At 43.2% G+C, this 16,945-nt stretch overlaps 1 protein-coding gene across 3 annotated transcripts in view; it reads left to right on the top strand.

Moving 5' to 3' along the window:
• CSMD1 (CUB and Sushi multiple domains 1) overlaps positions 1-16,945 on the top strand; it is a 2,016,427-nt gene that overhangs the window by 1,327,447 nt on the left and 672,035 nt on the right. For 2 of the 3 annotated variants that reach the window (XM_045056760.1, XM_045056761.1), the window contains one exon: positions 11,549-11,626. In XM_045056760.1, coding sequence (XP_044912695.1) covers positions 11,549-11,626 — 78 coding nt within the window. Of the gene's footprint in view, positions 1-3,634; positions 3,773-11,548; positions 11,627-16,945 lie in introns of those variants that run through there. The other variant, XM_045056762.1, reaches the window with a different exon arrangement.

Here is a 16,945-nt window from a genome sequence, read left to right as displayed (position 1 = left end):
CCCCTCCATCCCCTGTGTTTCGAAGGAAATGACCTGAAATTAACTTATGTGGGAAAAAACAATAAATCACTACAGAGCTAAGGGAAAAATCTTTCAATCCCAAAGTGTTCCAAGTTAAATCTTGAATGTTCTTATCTCTGACAACTTAAATGGCAGGGAATATATATTATTTAATTGAGGTCCATGATTTGTTAAGCACACAGAGACAAATAAAGTTAACTGCCTTCCTTCCAATAAAAACTTTTATTGTAATTACCCTTCAAGTTGGCAAAGGATCCAATAACCAAGTGTTTGTGGGTATCCCACAAGAATCCTTCTATCACCTGATCACGATCATTGATGCAATAATATAACTTCACAAATGAAAACTTTCTCTTTCAATTTAGTGACGTTAGACTAAGACAGTCCGATAGTCAACCAACAAAAACTATCAACAGTAAAACTTTTAACGTTGTACAGTATTGGCAATAAATAGCTGAGACTTTTCAGATCCAAAAGATCACTTGTAACACCTTAGAGAGGATGATTTCTCCAACAAACAAAAGATTTTGGCTGCTGAAAAATAACAAACAGTAACAAAGAAATCTGATAATGTAGTTCCTAAAACTCAGTTGTCCGTTTTCCTCATGGGTCCATGTGAGGGCATCATAAAATCTAATAGACAATGTAAGAATGGATAGCTGAGTGTGGGCTAACTTACAAGGGAGCCTCTGGCAAAATAGCCTAATAAAGAAAAGACAATAGTTATTTATTTCTACATTAAATATATACATATATATGTATATATGTTCTAATGAGAAGCTCCCCATAAAATAAACAAAATAATGGATGGACCATGAGATCATGATAGTATGACTTAAAGAATAGAAGAATAAGCACATTCATTACTTTAAATGCATGTAAATATCTATAGCATTTTTCAACTGCCAAGTTAAACATTTTTTTTTTTGGGGGGTAAAATTCAATGTTGGCAAAGGTGCTATAGTCAAGATATTCTTAAATAAACTGCTGAGGTAAACTGGTATAGTTCTTCTAAAAATCAGTTTAATACTGCAGATTAAGAGCCTTGACTAAAGAATATCGGTTCTAGCAACGTATTCCGCGAATGTGGTCAGAATTTACTGATGTGGTCAAAAGGTGTTTGGTGTTATAAACAATTGTCAGGAGCGAGAAAATGTCTGTGAGGTAACTAAATATGTGGAAAGCATTTTTTTTTCAAAACTATTCAAAGATGTCAATAAATCTAGTTTAAAAAATAAACTATGTAATGACAAGAAGAAATGCTCAAAGAATCATACAAGCAGAATAAAAATATATTTATACGTTTGTTTGTATTCTGCAGATATCATGTGTGTCTTTACCTCTAAACCTTTTTAACTCATATATGTAATGCACATAGGGTTGGAAATAAATACACAAATAATAGTAACAGTGGTCATCTTTAGATGATTTGTTCAGTCACTTTTGTTTTCTTTCTGATAATTTTTAGGTTTTCCCAATTTTCCTGCCACGTCCACATACTACTCAATCATAAATAAAAACGTTCTATAGGGAAGGAAAACAAAATCAATTCTGTGTGACTCAGTGCACATCTTTTGTTAGAACAGGATCAACGTTAACAGACATTTGAGTCTAAGTAAGTAACATATGAGTTCATCAAAGCATTTCTTTGATAATTATTCAGGAGCAAATCACATTCTGGCTTTGAAAATTTAACGTTGTAAAAAGACATGTCGACTCATATACAAATACGATAAAGCCTTGGTTTGTGAGCATAATTTGTTCTGGAAACATGCTTGTAATCTAAAACACTTGTATATCAAAAAAAATTCTCACATAAGAAAAAATGGAAACTCAGATTATTGGTTCCACAACCCCAAAATATCCATATGAAAATGATTACAATACTGTAATATAACACAAAAGTATTGAAAAATACAAAATATAAAGAAAAATAAACACATTAACCTGCACTTTGAAAACCTTCGTGGCTGGTGTGAGAGAGATAAGAGAGAGGAGGGTTATTTTGCAGAATGACTTTCACTAATGGAATCACTGCTATCTCCTGGCTCCATGGAATCTTTTTCTGCATGTGGGCCAGTGTATGCACTTGAAAGGATGTTGCCTACAGAACAGTATTAATAAACTCTTGTCATACACTGTGTTTAATGTAACTGGCATTAGGGCAGCAGAGGAAAGGGTCTCTATCTGCAGGCATCCTGACCTAGAATGAATCAGAGCATTCCTAAGCTCCCTCTTGGATGGAAAAGCCAAGGCCTGTGCATAGGTGCTTGGAAGTGACAGAAAATACACGCGTGCCACCTGTCGGCACCTTCCAACGTTCTGAAAAATCACCCATTCCTGCCAAACATCGTGGCCTGAGATGAAGTATCTGAGCATGGGAGACGATCACCCAGAGTCCTGGAGAGAGAGAGAGAGAGAGAGAGAGAGAGAGAGAGAGAGAGAGAGAGAGAGAGAGAGAGAGAGGACCGTTGGCTCAGTTGTGATCATGTCATATTGGGCATCACGCACTACGCGTGTTGCAAGACATCGCTTATTTATCAAGTTAAGATTTATTAGAAATGTTTGCCCCTCTTGTGGAACACTCGCCAAACAAGCTCCTCACGGTCCAAGGTTTTACTGTATTTAAGCATTATATCTTATGTTGTAATAATAAACTTTTCATGATAAGAAAATTTTACCCTGCCAAGTGGTTAAAGTGAGTGGCATACTGCATAAAGGAGGCAGGCCGCCTGGGTGGCTCAGTCGGTTAAGCTTCCGACTTCAGCTCAGGTCGTGATCTCGCGGTCCGTGAGTTCGAGCCCCGCGTCGGGCTCTGTGCTGACAGCTCAGAGCCTGGAGCCTGTTTCAGATTCTGTGTGTGTCTCTCTCTGACCCTCCCCCATTCATGCTCTGTCTCAAAAATAAATAAAACGTTAAAAAAAATTAAAAAAAAAAAGGAGGCAGCATGGCCCCCTGGAGAGGCAAGCAGGCTGTAGAATCAGATGTCCGAGCCGAATCGGCTCTACTAGTAGCCGTGTAACCCAGGATAAAGCAATTAACCGCGCTGTAAGTCGTGATTTTGCTGGAAATGGTTGTAATCATGGCGGAACTCTTACCACACTGTGATGGGATAGAATAGGATGCACGCACAGCACTCTTCTGGAGTCAAATGCATACTGATTTAAACATTAGTGGTAATAATCACAGCACGGTAGTAATAATTTATTGAAGTATTGATGACAATACTTCCATGGGATCCGTGGCTGGGGGGGGGGGTAGTTACAGCAGAGTGTGGATACCAGACAACACACCATGAAGCCTGTGAACAAGGAGTGGCCAAAGGGGGAGGGACACACGGGGGCGGGGGGTGATCTGGGCGGGGCTGGTGCCCCCCCCAGCCCCCCGCCCTCTGTAGAAGGAGCTCACTGTGCCTGTGACCCCAGCACCGTGCGGGAGTGCAAGTGGAGAACTGACCAGAAGACCTAGCGGCAGGGAAGCCACAGCTCACCTCTTTCAAGGCTGTTTTCAGATTCAAGATAGGACGAGACAGGGCCGGGGCGTGGCCCTTCTCCGGAGCTTCGCTTCACGCCTCAGTTACCCCCAGAGCAGAGCGGGAAGCCGAGGCTCCTCCCCCTGACGCAGCGTCAGGCCGCAGGACCCAGAGCTACTCACGCGCACGCGCCTGCGTCCTTCTCGCGAGTCTGGGGCTAGCGCGAGGCTTCACCTCCTGACTCGAGGCGTTTGATCACCGCGCTGCCGCCGGGGAGGGGTGAGTACGGGGCAGTGGGAAGCTTGAGAGCTGCAAAGAACCTTCCCGTAGCTGTGTGTTGGTGTCATTTTCTTATTCTTAGTTACTGTTGTTAATCTCGTCCTGGGCCTGACTCGTAAATTGCACTTTATTCCAGGTGTGCACACGTGAGTAGGACAGGTGGTAGGTCAGAGAGGGGTCTGTGCTGCCGGTGGGTTCGGGCGTCCGCTGGGGTCTGGGGCGGTGTTCCCGGTGGGTCGGGGGGGGGGGCAGTGGAGCGGTAACACCGTTGGTTTGGGGGGTTTCTCCCGCTGCTCCCCGGGAGAGGACAGAGGGGGGACCGTGGCAGCCCATGGGACCACCCAGTCTCTCTGCTTGCTTGCTCTCTGGTTCAGCATTCAGTTTTGTTTTGTCTCGGTTTATGAAGACGGGAAGTAAAACTGTACGTTTCTGTGATAATGGAATTGATCAAGCAGGAAAAAAAAAAGTTTGTGCAGAAAGAGGAGGAATTATGGCACTGTGTTTTTGAGGTGCTGAGCTCTCGTAGAGATTCTGGTTTTAGATGGGGAAATGGGCCCATCGTCTATCATAACGGACATAATGAGAGATTGTGTGCATACGGATTATCAGTGTCTACACCAACCATACATTAATGATAGTTAACCAGAATAGGAAATTGAGGCAATACTTACATGTTTACTGATCCTTGTTTAACTATGGGGGCATTTTGCTTTGGGCTTTAAACATTGTTTTTTAACGTTTGTTTATTTTTGAGAGAGACAGACACAGACAGAGAGTGGGAGGGGCAGAGAGAGAGGGAGACACAGAATCTGAAGCAGCTCCAGGCACAGAGCCGGATGTGGGGCTCGAACCCATAAACCGCGAGGTCATGACCTGAGCTGAAGTCAGAAGCTCAGCCGACTGAGCCACTCAGGGCCCCTAAACATTTTTTTTTAACGTGTATTTAATCTGAAATTTGAACACTCTTATTATAAACAATAGTGAAATCTAATGAAGACATGTTAATTTGGTTGGGGGTGCTAGGTAATTAGATCTATTAATGAAGCAATTGAATATTTTGAAGGCATTTCTAAAGAATTAGGGAACAAATATTCTTAGGGGAAGAAGTGAGTTTTACAGTAAAAAATGCAAGCCACTGGAATTGCTCAAGGTACAACATTTTCAAAACATTTACTTTTCTCTTCAAAAAAGATTGACAAAACTCTAGGAGATACTAGAGTTCCCCTCCCCCCCACTAATAAAGGAAAGCAGAAAATGTGCCTAACAACCATGAACCAGAACCAGTTTTTTGTGAAGAATGACATTTCTACCAATTCAAGAATAAATTGACATAAAAATGGAAATTTAAAATAAATCATATTTACCAAGGGGACAATATAAAAAGACAATCTAAATACAAAAGATTAATAGCTTGTAGGATATAATTGCTTACTTGCCAAATTAAATAAAAAACAACTGATTAATTGCAAGTCGAAGAGAACAAGAGTGTTTCTGACAATGAGACAAGGTCAAATACTTTCATTTGTATATCTGCTATGTACTTAGGTACTTTATACATTGAATTAGATGCTACATGTACATTTATATTAATTTAGGAAAATTAATGAGTATGAGAATCTGAGTCAATCATAAGTGCAATGAACAGGGTTTATATTTTTATTTGCAAACCTTGAATTCTTGAGATAGTCATTGCTGTGTACGCATGACACAATTTCCTTTGTGAGTTGCAAGGTTTCTCAGTGGTTTCTGTCCCTGTATTTAGTAAATTCGTTTTGTTTGAAACAATGGTGCATTTATTTTATTTATTTGAGGTGATCCGAGCTCTCCTTTATAGGGAGAGCATTGTTGCAGACATTGGTACGGGAAGCTCCAGGATGTCATTGGTGGAAGATACGGCTGCCTAACAGAGATGTAATGAGCATGAGGACCTTTGTGAAGGCCAGGCGGCCCTTGCCGGGGACAAGGCGGGGAACCTGGAAAGCATCCAGGACTGAGCTCGATTAGGACCCCATCATGGATGTAGGAGGGGAAGGATGTTCCCTTTGGAAAGGGTTGAGAAAGCCGTCGCTTTACGTAGAAACAGTAATATTTTTTTTAAATTTTTTTTCAACGTTTATTTATTTTTGAGACAGAGAGAGACAGCAGGGGAGGGGCAGAGACAGAGGAAGACACAGAATCTGAAACAGGCTGCAGGCTCTGAGCGGTCAGCACAGAGCCCGACGCGGGGCTCGAACTCACGGGCCGTGAGATCGTGACCTGAGCCGAAGTCGGACGCTTAACCGACCAAGCCACCTAGGCTCCCCTAGAAACAGTAATATTTATCTCTTATCATATTGCCACTCTAAACATAGTTATGAAAAACTGTTGTCATTTCGATATAGTGGTTCTTCCCTCAAATCTCCAAACTACCTAAAGTGGGATTTAGCCTGACCCTGACAGATTATAGCGAAAGAAGCTGATAGAAGAAAAAGAAAGAAAGAAAGAAAGAAAGAAAGAAAGAAAGAAAGAAAGAAAGAAAGAAAGAAAGAAAGAATAACATATCCACTCTGTTGCTATTTTCCAATCTTTTCTACTCTTAACCTGCAAATGTTATCCCTAGAATTTTCCCCTTATTAAATGTCCTCATAGGAAAGGAACTGAAAATACCTATTTGAAGATGCTAAATCTGAATTACTGAGAAATGATCTTAGGCAGGATACACCAGTGAGTCTCAGACTCTAGTGATAGCATTTATCCAACTGTCTCTTCCCCACCAAACAAAGTAATGAAGAGAAAGGAAAACAAAATAAAACAAAACAAAGCAAAACAAACAAAAAAAAAGCAAAGCCAGGTGGCCGTGCTAAAACTTTAGCTAGAGGCCAGGCCCAGCTCCAGAGTTCCTGATTCCATACATCTGAGGTTGACCCCAAAATTAGCGTGGCTGTCATTCAGGAGATGCAACCGTATCATCCACTGTAAGACTTGAGACTGAATGCGCTAAACACTTCTGTCCATGAGAGCTTTAGGCTGCTGGCAGAGGTGGCCCTGGGTAAGCGATCTTTCTGGAGATGCTCCCGTCTGTCTGCCCTACTGTCTCCCTCTCCTCCTGCATCTTTTCTGGCAAGAGGAACTCTTCATCCAGGTGTGCGGAGAGCCACCGCAGGGGCAGGAGGCCACTGGATGGAGGAAAAGAGGGGACATGGGAGGAGGGCCCTTGGAGGAATGCCCAAGCCAACTGCCCTTTCTTTATAATGTCACCAGGAACCAGTGCTGTGCAATTAGAAGACCCAACAACTAGAAACAAATTAGGACTCAGTGGGGCAGATAGTCTTCATTACAGCGCCATCTTGTTGGGAAAAAAAATCCTCGGTGGAATGACCTTCACACAACTGCATACACTTATTTACAACATTCCAGAGTTCATCAGGCTCCCAGATAGGACGTGTGTATTTAGAGCCCATTATCGTGCCCTGAAAGCCACTCTTTTTATTTCTTTTTATTTTCTGAATGCGTTGAGTTCTGTTTGTGTTAATCTGTTCCTTTTGGGCGACGTTTGCTTTAGTTTCATGCTCTTTATTATCTCCCGTTGATTATCCTGTTTGTGACTTATTGTGCATTCATCTCTTCTCTCCTGAGTAACTTCAAGACAAAGTTACTACAGCCCAAGACAGCGGTTATGATGGGTGAGGCGCATGAAGGCGTTCCCCAGTTCAAGTTAAACCATTGTCCTGGGGAGTCTGACAGACAAGGTCACTGCAGCCAGCAGCACTGTGGTGAGGGCAGGTGCCAGATCTCCTTCTCCCACCAGACAGATAGAAGGATGAGGAAGATGTCAGGTGAGGAGGGAGCACACAGGACAAGAAAGACCCTTGATGCCCATTGATGCTTCTCTGCTAGGCAGTTGAACGTTAGGGAGCAGGATGCCCCCTAGGGGATGTCCTTTGGGGTTAACACCCTTGGAAGGAGGAGAAAGCAGCTGTCCTGGGTTTCCTGGAGGTCCTAAACAGTCCCAGCGATGCACAGGGTGCTTGGAGTTGAACTTGCTCCCCTTCGGGACTTGTATACGCTCATGTGCATTAGTGTGGTCGGCCCCTGGAGGGTATGACCCCGGGAGAGGTGGCTGTCTGGAGGTCAGCATTCCCTGAAAGGGGCTGACACTGAACACTACCCACCGACCAGTCCATCCACGAAGGGGCATCTCCGTGGCACGTCTCCAATATCCACCAGGAGTGGCTGCACTGTTAGGAGTCCCCTGGTCTGGCTGCAGTACCGGCCGTAACGACCTGCTTGAGCCGCATGACCACACTGGGCTAATTCACTCATTTCTCATCTGCCCTGTTGGGAAGAGCTCTTCAAAGTCTATAAAGCACTTCCACACTCTCATTTTCCCCCTGGTGAAATTCACAGCAAAGGGACTGACAGTCGATTAAAAGATTTAGCAACTGAGTTTGTGGTGTTTAAGTGATTTGTCAGATTACGTGACCATATTAATGGGGCTAAGATTCAGAGTCCAAGGCCAGACTCCTTTAGATTATGCCAAGAAGGGAGTGCTTGAAACCCCCATATGCCATTAAACAGGTGGGCTCATCAAAAGAGATCCTGTGAATAAGAACATTTTGGAAAAAATGATGCAGCAGTCCCTTAGGTAGAAATAGTCCCAACTTGCCATCATATTGGTGTAACTGTGAAGAATTGGCTCCAAAGCAAAGGTCGGTGGTGACAGTAGCTACGTACAGTCATGTCTGACACGGAGTCTGCTCTTCACTTGGCTGGTGGACCTCCAGTGTCCTGGGTCCTCTCCTTTCCTGCCACATCCCAGCACACGCCCTGTCCCGGGGCATCCCCCAGGGTCTCAGGCAGATGCTGCCCCATCCCAGGAGTGCTCTCCAGTACTCTTGTGCCCCACACCCCGTGTCCGCTGTCCCAGCATGTGCCCCAGACTCTGTGTCCCAGCAGCCCGTAGACAGACTGTCAGGGCTCATCATCAGAGCTGGCCCCGCCTCGTTCTCAGTGCCTTGGCAGCAAGATCCCAAATGTCCAGGTACCCTGCCACCGTGTCTTACCTAGAGTTGTGTGTCTCAGCCTTGGTGGTGAAAGCCACGATCCATCACCCTACCCATCTGGCGGCAGCTTTGTCTTGGCCGCTCCTGAACCCCAAATCTGCTCAATGGTGAGCACTTCCCCATCCTTCCCAAGAGGCTTCGTGTGATTCCCTCCTTGGGGGAGGTTTTTTCAATGATGCCTTCCCCCTGCAAAGGTGTGGTCAGTGCCAACGGGAGGGAATTGCTTCCTTCCTCACATGCAAGAGCTTGCTTTTTAAGAGGGAGGTGGGAAGTGATGTAGAATCAGCTTTTATTTTATTACAGAAAGAAAGTAAAAGTAAAAGTATCAGTAGATTATGCTTTCCCTTCAACTTTGGTGACGTTGAGATGATTTCGAAGGCCAGGTACAGGGCTCTCTGTCATCTTTGGCTTCCTTCCTTTTAGTGGGTCTCCACCTCCATGCCTCCCGCACTCAAGCCGGCAGAACACAAGGGTTCTGCCTCGTGGGTTCTGAGTGGGGAGATCTGTATCCCAGTCACATATCTTATTCTCCGTGTACTTCCGACAAATCTGTGAGCCTTGGTTTCCCGGCTCCCTGGTATGAGTAAAGGTCTGTACAAGACCTACCTGAGTGGTGCGAGAATTAAACACCACGGTGGGTTTGAAGACGCGTCCCGCAATGTAAGCCGTTAACCAGCGTCCGTGGGAAGAGGCAGGTGAAATGTGCAGTGTGGGACTCTGAGAAGCAGAGATGTGGAGACCTGTACCCAGGGGGCCGGAAAGTCCACCGACAAGACGGTGGCAGAGTGCAGAGGGGACACAGGTTCAGCGACATCAGCTATAGAACAACCCGAAGGGCGCTTGCTGTGGCCACCGCTAGGGCACACGTCTGAATACACAGATAGGAGAGTAGGAGCAAACACCGTCAGGCACGGAGTCTGTCGTGTGCTCCCCTGGGTTACGTTCGTTATGGCTACGCCTTCCTCATACAGCCTTCCCACCCCTGCATTCGACATCAGCATGCCCACTGCACTAGGGCTCTGCAGAGAATCGGAGCTAATAGGCTCCATATGATTTTTTATAAGAAATTGGCTTTCCCAGTTATGGGAGCTGAGAAGTCCCAAGACCTGTAGAGCAAGTGGGTGAGGTGGAGACCCATAAGGGCTGATGGTGTAGTTACGATCCACAGGCTGGCAGGCTCAAGACCCAGGGAGAGCTGATGCTTCAGTTTAAGTCTTAAGGCAGGAAAAGCAGCAGCAACAGCGACAACAGGGGAACTGATATCCCAATATGAAGACAGACAGGCAGGAAGAGTTTTTTGCTACTCAGGAGAATGTCAGCATTTTTTTTTCTATTCAGGCCATCTACTGATTAGATATGTCCCACCCAGATTAGGGAGAGCAGTTTGCTTTACTTAGTTGATCTAAATATTAACCACATTCACAAAGCACTGTCACAGAAATACCCAGGATACTGTTTGACCAAATAGCTGGGCACTCTGTACCCACTCAAGTTGACACATGAAATTAACCACCACCTCACTTTACAGAGAAATTAACAGATTCTGAGTTAAGTGATGTACCCAGACCGCATAGCTACCAAGTTGTTAGCAAAGATTTGAACCCGGATCTGCATACTTTGAGTTACTCTAGGTCATCTCATTTGTGTGCATGATAACTGTTCAAATTAAATATTATATTGTCAATATAAATATTAAATTATTATCTAAAAGTATTTTTTAAGATTTTTAGAGACAGAGACAGAGCGTGAGTGGGGGTGGGGCAGAGAGAGAGAGAGAGGGAGACACAGAATCTGAAGCAGGCTCCAGGCTCTGAGCTGTCAGCACAGAGCCTGACGCAGGGCCAGAACTCACAAACTGCGAGATCATGACCTGAGCCGAAGTCAGACACTCAACTGACTAAGCCACCTGGGTGCCCCTTAAATTATTATTTTAATGTAAATAACAATAATATATTTTTACTATTTAAAAGACTTTTAAATCAAAATATTATTTCCTAGTTTCTTCTCAAGAAATGCCTCCTTACTTTTTGTTTTCTAGAAATGACCAGAAAAGTGAAACTTCTTAAAATGTTTGATGCAGGACCTGAAATCACTAAGGAACATAAATTTAAGCTTGAGAACTGACCCTAGAAACCAATGTCATGTATGCCTTTCTTTTTTTTTTTTTTTTTAATGCTGTCTATAGATAACAAGCATCTAGGAGGATTTTCATTCTTTTATTTAACATCTTATCCCCAGCACTCAGAACATGATTTCCCATATGAGCTCCCCATGAATGTATGTATGTTAAACTTTGTACTATTAAATAACTACATGAATAAATAAATGAGCAGCTTACATTTTATCTAAAAATTATCATGAACACAGCAAATTTAGAAAGCTCTAGAGTCACTGCACCTTCGTTGAGAGAGTAGTCTGCCTGAGTACTTGTTGAAATGGTGGTGATTTCTAGATGGGCCATCGCTAGTGTCGAAGGTAAACCACAGCCCACATCATTTTTAGCTTCTGACACTGCTGTTATAAGATGCGATCTTGCTGCCTGATAGCCTTGCATTAATTATTCACAAGCTCTTGTACTTCATTTGCTTTGCATCATTAACCTCTTAGAACGTGTCCCACTTTCCAGAGGTTGGTAAGCACGCAGTCATGACTCAAAATGCTGTGAGGATAAAGCACTATTTTGTGATATCCCTTTGACTCTTACCTACTAATGGCTTTATTTTGTTTCTTGCAGTGAAAAAGGCAATTGAATTGAAGTCAAGAGGAGTCAAGATGATGCCCAGCAAGGACAGTAGTCATAAAAACTCCGTCTGTAAGTCCTCTTTTCTTTCTATATGAGGATTGATATGTCAATTAGAGGGGACACAGAGGAGAGAATGGATGCGTCCTGGAGACGTAATCCTATAAACTGCTTTTCTCGCTTCCCCTCTTTCTACTTTTCTACCTGCGAAAGTATTTGCTGGAAGAAAGAATGTGCAGTGGCTTCACGTTGTTGGGGAAGAATGTCCTGTTGACATGGTCCTAAATGAATCCGCTGAGTGTGTTTCAAATCTGTCTTGACTCTCTGCTCTCAGTGGTCACTGTGAGGCTGGACCTTCCGATTTCTCTCATGAATAAGTGTTCCACTGCTAGCATTTGATCCCTGCTTCCCTCCGTTCTTGTACGGATCTTTAGGATATGGAAGTCTGGTCTTACCATTTTCCTGTTATGATGTTCTCGATCATCTGTCGCCTGAAGAATAAAATAGCTTTAGGGCAAATCCTGAGTTCTTCCACAGAGGAAATACGTACATATATATCCATGTACATAAAGACCACATGTATACAGGGTCCATTTGCATATGCCTGGCACGTGGTAGTACTCCGTCACTAGCTGTTGGATGACGGGAGGTGTCTCCTACCACCTACTTTTCTAGTGTCTTCTCCTGGAAGTCTCTCGTTATTACTCAGCTGAAGGGACCACGTTGCCATGCCTTGGATGATGTCACGGTGCCTCTCTGCCAGAAGTGACCTAACTCCCTTCACTGAACGCAGAAACCCATGTCATGCTTAGAGACTCCTCTCCCTCTCTGAAGGCTCTCCTGACTCCCAGGCATGGTTAGTTGGTCCCTCGTTTGGTTCTTACCTCTGTGACATCATTTATTTTGTCAGTTTCACGGTGCGTTTACCTGTCCTATGAAATGCAGCTCCGCAGGCCCCATGGTGATACCCAGGCGGGTTCATTTCTGGTGTGGTCCTTGCTCAGGCACCGTTGTTCCTTTTAGGACTTTCAAGCTGTCAAGTTGCCTTTTCTGTTCATTCCTGGTGACTTCTTCTGGTGTCCCTACTTGCCTGCTCTCTTTGTGCTCCTTGTCCAGTGTTTGGGATCTACACATTTTATCCATTTCCCCACTGCCTAGCATTTAGTAGAGATGGAAATCTTGGCACGGACATCTTGAGCTCCCTCAGCCCAACCAGCTCTGATTTTATCTGTGTGACGTATTGGGCTTCTGCATGAAGTTTTCTCCATGATAGATACTCTACAACAGCTAATAAATAAGCAAAAATAGCAATATAAATCTTTTAAAAATCACTTTGTAGAATGACCTACTTCTGCTTCTCAATATCCCATTTGTATGGTATCCTACTCATTGCCTGTGGAACAGGGTCCATTGACTATACGATGGCCCTGTTCCCTGGCCACTGAAGAGGACAGAGAAGTAGACTCAGCCTCCTAGGATGTAAGTGTCAGATACAGGGCATGTCTTAGATCTCTCAGGCTACCATAACAAAGTACCCTAGATTGGGTGGTTTCAATTTATGTCACATGGTTCTAGAGGCTGGAAAGTCTGAGATCAAGGCAGAATGAAGTTCTGATGAGGATTGCTTCCTGGTTTATAGATAGATAGCTGTCGTCTCTTATATCCTTATATGGTGGAGGGAGAAATCATCTCTCCTGTCCCTTATCAAGGCACTTATCCCATCATGAAGGTTCATGCTCATGACCTCCTTACCTTCCAAAGGCCCACATCCAGATACCATCACACTGGAGGTTAGGATTTCAATAAAACAATTTTGAGAGGATGCAAAGATTCAGTCTATCAAAGGACGTATTACTAGAACTCTGACTAACCCAGGTCCTTAGGTACCACACACACACAAAGTCAATCTATAAATATTTTCATTACAATTTCTGTTTGATAATCATGGAAAGTGCCGTTCAAATCAGATTGGACTAAAAATGGAATCCAGATGAAGGCAGAAAACAACTAAGTGACAGAGAAAGAAAGGAAGGGTTTTATTAGTAAAGTTTTGATAGTTTTTATTGCTAGCTTTTAATTCTGGATGTTCAGTAGGGTAGGGGATGTGGTATTTATAATAGTTTTGTACTTTATATTTTATAGTTGAACACCTTACAGAGATGACCCACAGTAATGTAGAACCACACAGCTGCTGAACCTCCCCATTACATCAGTATCAGGTCAACACTGAACTTCTCTGCTAGAGCAAAATGTAGATGGAAGCTATCTTTGTAAAGAGAATGTCTCTCTGTCCTTATCTGAACATGAAGTGACAAAGGCCTGATTACTCATTTGGTGTGAAAAAGGATGCTGTCCTTTCTCCAAACAGCATTAAACTTTTGGTTTTGGTTGTGAGACATGAGAGTTAATTATTAGAAAAAAAATGAGGATCGAAGAAACTGAGGGCCTTCTGAGGTCCACGATATAATAAATAATAAAAGGTTATTTACACAGAAGTCATGGCCAGAAAACTAAGTGACGTGTTTCCTAGAGAAACGGACTTGGACTTTGAAGACAAGGATTCCGTGCTTGTAAAAGTATGAAGGGTAGCCAAGGTCAGGTTTCATCATTTATGAAATTAAAACAATAACATTTTAATTAATGCTTAATTTAGCGTTTTAATTTGGTCAAGTGGGTAAAGCAAGGTGTTTATAGATTGCCTTCTCCAGTATACGTCATGTGATGGGCATTCAGCAGACCACACCGTGAGGAACTGGATTTTCTCTGATGAAAACAACCCTTTAGTAAGTAATTCCGCCTCACATTATTCTCCTCCAGAGGGGGCATCTGGTTCCTTTTGAGACCCTGTTCAGGTTGCTAGAAACTGCTCAAGATTCTGATCATCCACACAGGGCAAACTACCCAAAGATTCAGGTGTTTGAAGAGAAACAAACAGAGAAAACACTAGACAAGGCAAGGAACCATGCCTTCTGGCAATGTCGATCCAAGCCTCCCCAAGTGCCCGGAAGAGAGACGGATACCTGGCTGGGGAAACGGAAAGATTTGACAGACTCCCTCAAGGAATTCATGGTTTAGTGATGAAAGGCTCATATAATTATAGCAGTTAGGTCACTAGAGTGCTGGAACGAGGTGACGTGTACTATGTTTTATAGCAAGGCTAAGCAAGGATTTTGTCACTTGTATGTTAGGGAAGTTTGTACAGATCTATAGTGGCTGGTGCATAGGTTAAAAGCAGATTCCCCGTTTCATCGGATAGACAACCAGTGCCTGTATTGAGGTCCATTTTCCAGCCACTTAGCACACATCCCTTGGGCCAGCGTGCATTTCCTTCCTAGACCTGCCTTGGTTCTCCATTTGGTCCGAGACCAGCTCCATGAGAGCGGAGTGCTCCCAGCCGGCAAAGCCCTTCCCAGCTGGTGCCTTTACGGGATCACACGCTGCACTTCCTCTTCCCCAATAGCCCAGCTAACAAGCACTTAGCACGTATAATCTGACTAAATAAATGAAAAAGGGGAGAACACAGGAGAGGCTCATTTTCCCCCATTGTGGAACAAAAGCCCTACATATCCTCTCTTCCCCATGGGATTGATGAATCTTCTGTGAATTTTGCTCTGGAATCTATATTGGTTGGTTTCTTTATCCAGCCCTGGTTTCACGTTACCAATTAACCCGTTAGTCATTCACATCTGTCCTTCACGTGCACAAACGTGATCACATAGTACAGGGGGTGGGCACAAGCGGGGATATTTTAGCCCTTCTACATAATGAGGGCAATTAATTTCCTCCATTACCTTGTAGAGTGGAATGATGTACAAGTTTGTTTTTTCATCAGGTTCATTCATTATTGATTAATAAGTGTTTTCAAAAAATCTCAGAGGTAATTAAGGTATCCATTCTGCCTATTGCTCTACATTTCTAATCATTTTAAGCTTTGGCAAGATTGCAACATAAATGGGGAGCATCACTCAGCAGAAGGGCATCTGGAGGAAGCTCAGTGACTGTTCCACCCTGAGCTTCCCTGCTGTTTCCCAGTGACATGGGGTTCGCCTTTCTTCTGAGAACAGACCCTCTCAACACCAAGTGGTTATTAAATTGTCACTGCCTATTTTAAAACGGCGGTAACGGTAGACACAGTATGTCTTCCTCTTCTGAATCTTGACAGTCGCCTACGTGGGATACAGTGTTAGCAGCCCCCCATGGGAGAACCAGGAGCCTGGACAATCCGTTACTGCCCTTCTAACTCCAAAATATAAAAATCTGTAGGGAGGAGGGTAAACGAAAACCTTGGTTGTTATTTTTCAGCTAGAGATTGTTTTCCCCCTGTAAAGTTAAGGACAAATGACTTTACAAACTCCACATTGATTTGTTGTAACTCACTCAGATGTATTGATGGCCCATGCTGTGTACTGAGCACAGCGGTCACAACAGTGGATACCCAAGCAGGGTAGACATTGATGCGGAATCATTATTTAATGTAAAATAGAAGAAAACACTACGGAAAAATTGAACAGTATAATGCATTACCTTATAAACCCTTGGGTGAAAATAACAACAGAACATTATAAAATAAATGACCCTAGAATTCTCCTACATTTGACTGTAAACCATTTATTTCATTGCCTTTGTGTCTATGGATAATCAATATTTTTTTTTCTACCTTGAAAAATAAAAATACCTGAAGCAAAATAGTCCAAGTTGCCAAATAGACAGTCCTGTTAATGAAAAGCAATTGATCAGGTATCGTCTTCTATAATGACACTCAGTAGTTCCATTTTTTCCCTCTGGCTTTTCTTTTGAGTCAGAAATAATTATTTGGAAAGGCAGATTTTAACATTTTTGTAGCTCTGTTTTTAGAATGACACAGCAAAATGATGCCTTAACCACTTTATACAGCTAGAGATACAATCACAACTATATAACGTCTGATTTACCTTTTTAACACACATGACTGGTTAATCCATTTTCTCAAATATACCCTTATAAATGACTTTCCATCTGTCTGGGGTCATACTGCATTTATCCCCTTATCACTATAATTGCTACACTCATAGTGTTCATTTTCTTAAGTTTGGAAAAATTTAAGAGCGTGTGGGATATACTTGTGTGAAATATTCTCTTTTTACTTACATTCTGATGTGCGGTGAAGAAAAAAAAGGGATTAATCTTGTGTCTTGCCTAGTTTCTTGCCTTCTTGTTGGACGCTAAGCTTAGTGACGTTATCACCAAGGGCTCAGCCCAAGGACACTCTCCGTCAGCCCTCTGTCTGCCAACGGTGACTGGCGTAAGCTAGGAAAACAGCAACCGTGAATTCTCATTAATGGGGTTAAAACAAGAGATGAAGAAAAGGCAGGCCATCCCAATAACTGTCGTGGTTTGGAAAGCAGTTCCTGT

This window comes from Felis catus, chromosome B1, assembly GCF_018350175.1.
Source record: "Felis catus isolate Fca126 chromosome B1, F.catus_Fca126_mat1.0, whole genome shotgun sequence".
In the NCBI taxonomy this organism is placed as follows: Eukaryota; Metazoa; Chordata; class Mammalia; order Carnivora; family Felidae; genus Felis; species Felis catus.
The sequence above is the reverse complement of the archived record's forward strand: the minus strand, read 5'-3'. Positions and strand labels throughout refer to the sequence as shown.